The sequence below is a fragment of the Microtus oregoni genome, unplaced genomic scaffold, assembly GCF_018167655.1.
Source record: "Microtus oregoni isolate MIOR12 unplaced genomic scaffold, Mior012 000268F_ref0000432, whole genome shotgun sequence".
In the NCBI taxonomy this organism is placed as follows: domain Eukaryota; kingdom Metazoa; phylum Chordata; class Mammalia; order Rodentia; family Cricetidae; genus Microtus; species Microtus oregoni.
In genome coordinates, this window is record NW_024544947.1 from 85,531 (window position 1) to 95,084 (window position 9,554).

Genomic DNA, 9,554 nt, shown 5'->3' on the forward strand with positions numbered 1-9,554 from the left:
AACCTGGAGGCAGGAACGGGTGCAGAGGTCGTGAAGGGGAGCTGCTTACTGGCTTGCTCCCCATGGGTTGCTTAGCTAGTTTTCTTATAGAACCCAGGACCACCAGTCCAGGCATGGCACCCCCCACAATGGACCAGACTAGATGGGAACGACAATGTCAAGAGTGTTTTTTCGCGCCCTCACAGACAAAAGGTTTTGAAAGACAAAGTCAAGAGTGACTTTTGCCCCCTCCCGCCATGAACTAAATTGAACAACAGTGTCGAGAGTGTGTGTCACCTCCTCGTGAACTGAATGGGAACAATTTCAAGAATGCCTGTCACCGCTAGTGGACAAAATGTGAATGATAACGCCAAAAGCACTTGTCAATTTGTCCGAGACTAACCGGGAACAGCAATGTTGAGTGCCCAGGACCACGCAGGGGTGGATTTGGAAATCTGGCTCAATCAAGAGCCCAGCTTGGAGTGTAACTGGCCTTAGGCGGTCGCTGGCTATTCCCACTGCCCTCACCCCACTTTGGACGCATCTACCTCCGGGACTACTGAGCTCATCATCAGAGAACCCACCCACCCCAGTCATTTACAGTACTGGAAAACACATGTGAATAGTGGCAGACTTCAGCCCCATCTGGGAACACACTGATTCTCAGCAGGAGCTTGCCCTGTCCTTCCTTGTATGTACAGCAGTGGGGTGAGTTGAAGGCAGCGGGGTGACAAGGGGTGGCAATGGAGGATGTGTAGGTCAGTGTGATCCATCACTATATTTGCAGATTTCCTGTGATGTGTAGGGAATACGGAAGACAACTCAATTATGCCACATTATGAAAGGATACCTTTTAGTTATTCTGTTTAAGGGACATTTCTATAATACTAGAATCACTAAGGTATTTACAACAATATTTTAGAGATCGCAAAGGCAATGGAACAAACATATTGAGAATCCGCCTCTTTATTGCTAAAAGAATGGCTGAGAAGTAACGGTGGCTGTGGTCAGCATAGGCAGTTGAGATGTTGGTGGCACAAGAAGAAGCCATTCCCATCTTGCTCCGGGACTAGGGTGACACTGAAATCTTCAGAGACAGATGTTCTAGGGCCCAGATGGTGCATTTCTGGTCCTCCTCCCATTTTTTCTGTGTGCAATGCTCCTAATCTTAAATTAGTCCTGCACGTGGAAGGATAAGGGACCGCATTAGTACACTAAAAAGCATGCGGATAAAACAAACAAACAAAAAAAACCCAACTGACATTTGGTTGAATTTTTTGGTAGGTACTCGGGATTGAACCTAGGGCTTCAACTATGCCAGGACAAGTGCTTTATTCCTGAGTTATAGGCTCAACCCAATTTGTGAGATCGTAGAGTCCATACAAAGAAGCCCTTCATTTCATGCTGTTCTAATTCAGTGAGGGACTGAGGGTATAGTAACTGCTCAATGTGTGTGAACTCTGGCTTCCAATCACGGAGCTACAGGGGAAAGGCCAGAAGAACCCTGTTAGGACGGAAAACACTGCGCCCTTCCTTCAGCAAACCCCAGGGAGCACCAGGAAACGTTTCAGGCTCTGTAGTAGATACTGGCCATTCAGTTTGTATATAGGGTGAGGCAAAGGGCTCTTTCTGAATGCTGCCTCGTTCTCCTGGGCCACTAGAGGGAGCACTTCTCCCTTTTAAGTATGTGGCCTGCAAATTCAGCACTACTCATGGCCAGGAGCTCCACAATAGCAATAGCAATATTAACAAAGAGAACCAACTGTTCCAGGAAGGAAAATGAGGACCACGCTCACATCCAGGACACTTTCACAATGTAGTTCTGATGATGCTCAGAAAGCAGAGCAGGCGAGGTGTGGGACAAGCCTTTTGGAGACATTCATGTTAAGATGTCTGAATTTTAAAACACAGTCCTTCACCTTCTTTGTGGCATGTGGGTCACTCTGCCCTCAGAGGGCCATTGAGAGCACACTAGGTAAACTGAGGGCAGGACAAAGCAGCTTGGCAATTATCAGCTTCTCCATTCCAGGGCTGCTTTGAACTCCTCAGAAAGCGAATGCCGTACTACGCACTGTGCCCTGAGCACCCTGAGCCAAACCTGGCTTAAGCCTGGAGTGTAGCCTTGGGATGTACGTAGCCTTAGGGGCCTGAGAACAGCTGGTGTTCTAGAGACGCGACCTCCCCAGTCTTCAGGGCCTTTCCGTTAGTGAGCACACAAGAGGGAACTCAGAGATACACCTAATGCCATTATCCCTATGCTCCTTTGAATCTTTTACTTTCCTTCTTCCCAGAAGAACTCCTGTACAGCTTGGACTTTCCCCTGCTCTCACGCGACCACTTCTGAGTCCAGTGAGCTGCAAATCCACTTACCTCTGCCCGAGAAAAATGGAAAAAATATTCCAAACTACCACAGGTATGAATTTAACCCACAGTGAGGTTTAGCCCCCACCATCAACCAATCACACAAAACAGTTCTTCATGATGCCTGACAGGGATGAGGAAAACGATCTGATGTCAGAAAGACATTCACTACCAACATAAATGTGTGGGTTTGAGGCGTGCGCGTCTGTCTGCTTTTATTTGAGGCGGGGTCTGATGTGGCCCAGGCTGGCCTTGAACTCCTGATCTTCACCTCCAGGGTCGTGGTATTATGGGTAAACACCATCATATGTGGACTCTTCATATATCAGGAAGACACACCAAGATGTACCAGACAATTTAAATTCAGGTCTGCCATTCACTACTTTGCTTTACCAGCAAGGTAGTGAATTTGAAGCAGCAATGCCAGGAGAAGCAGGCATTGTATGCTCTCCCCATCCCATCACTACAATGGCTGAAGATTTACAAATTCCCTCCTTCCTCTTAGAATTTATGCTTAAATTTACTATCGGAAATAATAACACAGAGCTCATAGATTCATAAATTTGGGTGATTTCTTCTATTTTTGCTTGTGAGCCTAGCCTTTAGCGGCGGAGCCATCTCTCCAGGTCAAACTTAGGGGATTTCTACATCATTCTTTACCCCAATATTATGTAAAGGGCAGTAATATTCTTTTTCCCTTTAGGAAGCCACGTTCTCACATGCTGGGGCTTTCTGACTCCATTTTGTACCCACAGAGTTTAAAGACCCTCCCCAAACCTAGAGACTTCAACAACAGCCCACCAACTCAATATATCTAGGACAAAGGTATTCAAGATCTCAGGTGAGTTTTAGAATGGCTATCCTGCCAAACGGCTTTTTTTTTTTTCAGATTACCGACCTACATTCAGGACTCACTTACACCCATCCATCTTGCGAGATCCTTCCTAAAAGGAAAAACAAACAAACAAACAAAACACATTCAGTATGTGGCCCTGTGGATGAAATTAAAGCAGGCACAGTATATTTCATGTTCATGCTTCAATGTTTGTCCTATCAACCCCTCCTCCTGCCCCCAACAGTGTTTGCAGCATCCACCTTGAGGCTTAATTTACCCTGAGTTCTCCCACCACCACCCGGTACCAACTTAAAGGGGAAGCCAAAAAAATAAAATCATTCATCAAAATACATCATGGTCCAATGTAATTTAAAGACACACAAAGCAATCAAGAGATGAACAGATATAAAATTTCAAGCAAAGGCAGAACTCCAACCTCAGGCTTCTCACTCTGCTCTGGCAAGACCTTGCCTTGCTGCAGTCTAACCGGACTCGTTTAAATACAGCAAGAAAGTAGTTTCCTTCGCGGCTGCCCTAGCTTTCGTCATACCCCAACCCCCATTTGCAGGAGGATAGAGTTGGGCAGTCTAGAGTTGCCAGGTGGCCTTTCTTTCAAGAGGGGATAAGGGGGCCCTGGGAGAGAACCAAGATCACCTTGAACTAACATGTGTTCTCTGAAAACTGCCCACTAGGGGCAAGGTAAGGCGTGTCTGCATACCTTGCTGGCTCAACTGTGCTGGAGAATGGTCTCCCATTGCTCCAGCTGCCGCTGGGTGAACCGAAGTTGGTGGCGGGCCATTGACCTCTCCGGAGGCTTTAGGCTTTTCTGGCTCTCCGTACCCTCAGCAACCAGCTCCATTTGCTCTTGCTCCACGCCACTTCCGCTGGTGCCACCATTCTTCTTCCCATCACCCACAGGACCTGGAGCATCAGGACCAAAGGGGCCTCCTTTTTCTCCTTTTAATTCTTCTCCTTCACTGTCTGCTCCCACTCCTCCCACTCCAGGTTGGCCCCGTACACCTTTCTTCTCTCTCCCCTCTCCAGCCTGAAAGATCATCTGTGCGTTCATATCTGCAAAAGAGGAAACAGCCAGAGAAAGCTCAGGGCATCAGGGCTCAGTGTGCACGAAAAGGAGAGACAAAGCACTGAAGAGCTATGTATAAAGTGAGCTGACGGTGGGTGCTGTTGCTTCGCTCATTCCCTTCTGCCAGGGATATTTGCTTCCCGGCGATCACTAAAACACCAATTCCATACCGGTACTGACCCTGCTGCTCTTCCTGGTCCTCCTTGACTCCCAGGCAGAGTAAGCAGGTGATGGCCCGACTGCAGCCTTGAGATGCCATACTCTGATGAGTCGATGAGGACGTACGCTCCTGCTGATGCTGGTGTCCGGGGACCAGAATGAGAGAGCTGCGCTCCTCAACCTGAAAGGGCTCTCCTCAGGCCCAATTTAGTTTCCAATGTATCCAGTCCTAGGCTTGTTGGCTCTGCTTTCTGCTCCCCGGTGGTTCCTGTGGGTTGAGCCTTCGAGGCACAGAGGCAGCGGCAGCTTAGGGGTGTAATGAGCACGACGTGCCTGCAAGAAGGGGACAGCATGCGGGTATGTGGGTGTGCAAAACCTGAGACGCCAGGTCACAGCTCAGCGGACAGCTCTGACTTTGGTAAAATATGCAGCGAGGCATAAAGGTCTCCAGAGGTCACACCGGGTATTTCTTTGCCTCCCGTTAATTCAGACAGTTCAGTACCAGCTCTTTCCTGGCGAGATAGCTCACCAAGACTAGAGCAATCCTCTGACCCAACACCTGAAGGCCTAAGTTCTGTTCACACACGCCGATGGCCACATAGAAAAGTGACTTAGCTGTTTTGTTTCATTTTGTTTTGTTGGGGTTTCTAGACAGGGTTTCTCTGTGTGTAGCCCTGACTGGCCTGGAACTCGCTCTGTAGGCCAGGTTGGCCTCAAACTCAAAGATGCCTCGCCTCCTCCCCCCACCCCCCGCCCCTGCCCAGTGCAGGGTGGCGTGCGCCACCGCCACCAACACCCGCCTCAAAGGTGGCTCTTTAACAATCCGTTTAAAACCCAGTATTCCCCTGGAGAGAAGCGGGGGGGGGGGGGGGGGCAGATGGTGCCCATCCCTGGCTCATTCTGCGACCCTTCACCATGCCTCCCCCAGCACATGGGCCTGGAGGCTGGATGATTCTCTTTATGGTTCCTCTTTTCCAGCTGGGACTGCAGTAGCAATCTTGCAGGCTAGACAGAAGGATGAGATGATGAACAGTGGGGAGCTTGCGCAAGTAGCTGCAGCTTCAGTAGAGGCAGGGGAAAAAAAGAAAGGGAAGAAGTGGGGGGGGGGCATAATCACTCACAACTAACAACAGAAACCACGAGGACAGTGGCCCTAGAAGTAGGGACCCAAAAACGTGACCACCAGCAAGAGCAGCCAATCCCTGAGGACATAAAGGGTCTTCGGAACACACAGCTTCCCCACCGCCATACCAGCGTTCACCTGATCACAGCGGTGGGCACTGGAGAATAAGCTCCAAGAAGATCATTACGCACCGCCTGTGGGCACAGTAAGCAGATTGCATTGCCTGGTGACCAGTTCGCAGGGAGCATGTGCTAGTCCAGCACAGGGTTGAACTCTATACGGGTCCCTCTCCCCCTGAAACAGAAGCACCTGCAGGGCTCCAGGCTGCCCGGCCCCCCTTCTCTAGGAGTTCGGAGCCTGGGTCAGAGTGAGCGCCTTGTCAGCTGGGAATGAAGGCGCTCTCGTCTGTGCTCTGCTGAATCAAGTTGGAGATTTGAGCTGAGGATGATGTTATACCCTTACGAACCCTGCACTCTGGACATAGAAACAGGAAGTGCTAAAGGCCAGCCTGAGGTACACGAGACCCTGGAAACAAATAAGAAAGCCATCGCATCGAACTCACAGAGATCCGCCTGCCTCTGCCTCCCGAGTGCCTCGAAAAATCAAAAAAAAAAAGTCATCGCATGCCTTTGCAAAACTGCACTCCTTCCTCTGTGGGAGTCTGTCAGAGGCGTTATTGTGTATCGTCCTGGAGCCGATCTAACAGATTTTCTTTCCTGGCTCTGGAATGACTGTGTTTTGTCCTGGTAGTTTTGTTACTGGGGAATGGAGCTCCATTTGGGCCATATCTACCTGTGATGATTCAAAGTACTTTCCCATTTCCTTATGCAGAGGTGACTAATCATAGATCCTTACACTCAAAGGTGGCTATGTGAAGCTGTAGAAAATCATGAGTTAGAAGGAGAGAGAGCACGAGCAAGGAACTCAGGACTGCGAGGGGTGCACCCACACACTGAGACAATGGGGATGTTCTTCTGGGAACTCATCAAGGCCAGCTGGCCTGGGTCTGGAAAAGCCTGGGATAAAACCGGACTCGCTGAACATAGCAGACAATGAGGACTACTGAGAACTCAAGAACAATGGCAATGGGTTTCTGATCCTACTGCACGCACTGGCTTTGGGGGAGCCTAGGCAGTTTGGATGCTCAACTTACTAGACCTGGATGGAGGTGGGGGTTCCTTGGACTTCCCACAGGACAGGGAACCCTGATTGCTTTTCGGGCTGAGGTGGGGGGGGACTTAATTGGGGGGAGGGAGAGGGAAATGGGAGGCGGTGGCGGGGAAGAGACAGAAATCTTTAATAAATAAATAAATTTAAAAAAAAGAAAATCATGAGTTATATAAAAAGCTGTTTGGGGGAAAAAAAAAAGCAAACCGGGGGAGAACATCGGGATGATGCTATCAGCTAAGCCGCTCACGCCCTCCTGGGAATGCAGCGATGGAAGAAGCCTTTTTAGATCAGCAGAGCAACACAGCCAGCCCCTGAGGCTGTTTCCCAAGCCACAGCCTGGGATCAGAGAGAGGCCTGGCTCAGAAAACAAGATAAGAACTCTGTGTTCTCAGACGGGCAACGCAACGCCAGCTGGGGAAGCAGGAAGCTGAAGGTTGCTGAGCTGCCTCACTCCTCCCTCAGTTTACCTAGTGTACTCAGTAGCAGTATGAGGGCAGAGTGACTCTTATGTCACAAATAAAGGAAGCAGCAATGTTCTCACCTACTCTTGAGCCTTTCCACACGGGTATTTCCGAAAGGCTTCCCAAAGACATCTGGCCAAACTATTTTAACATCCTTAAAGCTAAATCAGAAAACCAGTAGGTGGAGGTGTGGGGATCTGGGACTATATCTCAGAAGTTGAGTGCTTGCCTAGAATTTTATTCATTAGGCCTTGGGTTCAATCACAAGCACCAGCACACACACTACAACTCACACACACGCACTATCAGAGGCTACTGAGTACCAGCCTTAGAGCTCCCTCAGAACAGGATGTCTACAGCCAGAGAAAACTGGCTGGGAAAAGGGATCTAAAGGGTAGAAAAAACCGACTCAAGCACCTTTCTTCTGCAGGTTAAGTTATTCCTTGGGCGAGGAAGAAAAAAGGAACGTTCTCCATAAGGTTTTCAGTTTATAGAGGCGTACAGACAAGTTAGCAGTTCCACAGGCGGTGACAACAGCATCAAACACGCATTTTAGAGTCCCAGAGGCAGGTAAGGGAGGCTTCTTACATCTCAGAGTGGGGTAGTGGCTGTGAAGCTCCTGGCAGATATCAGGAGGATTAGTTAAGAATGGGACTTTAAATTACAAATTCTAAAATACAGAATTCTAAGGCGTTCTCGCGCACTAACTACAGTCTTTAACTGTAACTAGGAGTTTATGGTTGATAATTGTAGGAAAATGCAGCAGCGCTGCTGTGCTTTCTAAACATTTCCACTTCCCTGGCAGCTGGGAACTCACCTTTGGTAGCCATAGCAACCTGTGGGCCTGGGAGGAAGGCAAGATGCTTGATTTGTACCTAGCTGCCTGAGAAAAATAAGAAAAAAAAAAAAAAAAAAAAAAAAACCTCTTTAAAGATTTTGCTTTCAGCTCCAGCAGGGTACCTGCCAGTACCCAGTGAGAATTTCTTTCCCTGAGGCTGGGTTAGTGACTCAAGCCTTTTTCATGTATCTCTAGGGGTAAAAACAGAAACAGTTAATTTTCCTGAGCTATGATCTTACGTTAATTGAAACCAAGGTGAAGAATAAATACAGACTATTAGTAGCTTGTTGGGTTAGAGCAAAAGGCCAGTAGATTCCTCCACCTTCCTGAGTCTGCTGCTAGAGAATTCAGGCCCACCCAGACTCTCTTGTCAGGAGAGCAGACATACTGTCTCTCCTGTTCAGTGCCTCCTCTTTGGGGCTCCTTTCCTGTCAACGAGTCCTGTCAATAAGGGTAATTGTGGGGACTAACTTAGCAGATTTGACTATTAGAACAAAGCTTTGGCTGAGTGATTGCTTTCACACCAGGGCTTCACGGTGTGAGAGAGGGGATCCAGGTGCCCACACAGGAAGAAATTATCTCAACAAATGATTTACATACTGCTGGGATATTATAGAAGGGAGAAACAGCATGATTCCACAGGATTTCTACAGAATTGACAGTAACTTATCCAAAAGACAGGCGTTCCCAGACATCTGCAAACTGGGATCTCCACCAGATTACATTCCTGCGCATTTGTCTCTTGGTCTGCCAGCTGTACTTTTGCTGTGCAGACTTGTGGGATTGTGGCAATTCACCATAACCCACACACCACAGCACACACACACACACACACACACACACACACACACACACACACACCAGTACTGAAGTCAAGGGCCTAAGCCCAGCCCATAGCACGTTTATCTCCCTGAGGTATTGGTTATGTTTTCCCACTCTGACCACTGCTAACCCGGGATCTTCTGAACATGCATACACCATTGCCCTGGATTTTTCAGACAACATACTTACAAAGACAAAAGATGCCAATTAGTAGCATAATAGAGAGAACGAAGTATCATGCAGTAAGAGGAAGCCTAGGGGAAAGCCCAAATGGATGATCTTATGGAAACCTCATCAAGTAGGATAGTGAGAAGATGGAATAGTTTGGCAGGGTCTTACTTGTATTTGGAGAGTAGGTTCCTCTCCACATCAATGACCTGAAGCAATTCATTAGCTACACTGAATTCTCTCCTGAAAGAAAGCAGTGCAATTTTTAGGAACCAGATGCAGCAGCCAAGAGGGCCGAAGGTACAAAGAGTCCAGGTAACCAAAATGATTGAATTGTATATGGAAGAATAGGCCAGTCCCCTGTGCTGGAGAGTTCAGTAGGAGGTGGGGTATTCCAGGCAGGAGGACCCTGTAATGGGTAGGGACTGAAGGATGCAGAGAGAAGCTGGCAGCCATTCTCCACTTCCACATGTTAAATGGGCACCTCAGCCTTTTGTTTCAGGTTTGGAACTGAACAAAACTAGTAAAATTGAACGAGACAAAATACTAAGTCT

General features: G+C 48.3%; 1 protein-coding gene across 2 annotated transcripts; it reads right to left on the reverse strand.

Moving 5' to 3' along the window:
- Positions 1-856: 856 nt before the first annotated feature.
- Positions 857-4,692, reverse strand: LOC121445678 (homeobox protein Rhox5-like). 2 transcript variants are annotated; one of them, XR_005973984.1, is made up of 4 exons: positions 4,440-4,692; positions 3,894-4,246; positions 3,239-3,284; positions 857-1,158 (listed from the first exon to the last, which is right to left on the reverse strand). XR_005973984.1 is itself a non-coding variant. In XM_041647828.1 (4 exons), the coding sequence occupies exons 1-2, from the start codon at positions 4,516-4,518 to the stop codon at positions 3,903-3,905; spliced, it is 423 nt and encodes a 140-aa protein (XP_041503762.1). In that variant the 5' UTR covers positions 4,519-4,692; the 3' UTR covers positions 857-1,158; positions 3,260-3,284; positions 3,894-3,902. The 2 variants fall into 2 exon arrangements, 1 of the variants encoding a protein (XP_041503762.1); XM_041647828.1 differs by having other exon boundaries at positions 3,260-3,284.
- Between the last annotated feature and the right edge of the window lie 4,862 nt (positions 4,693-9,554).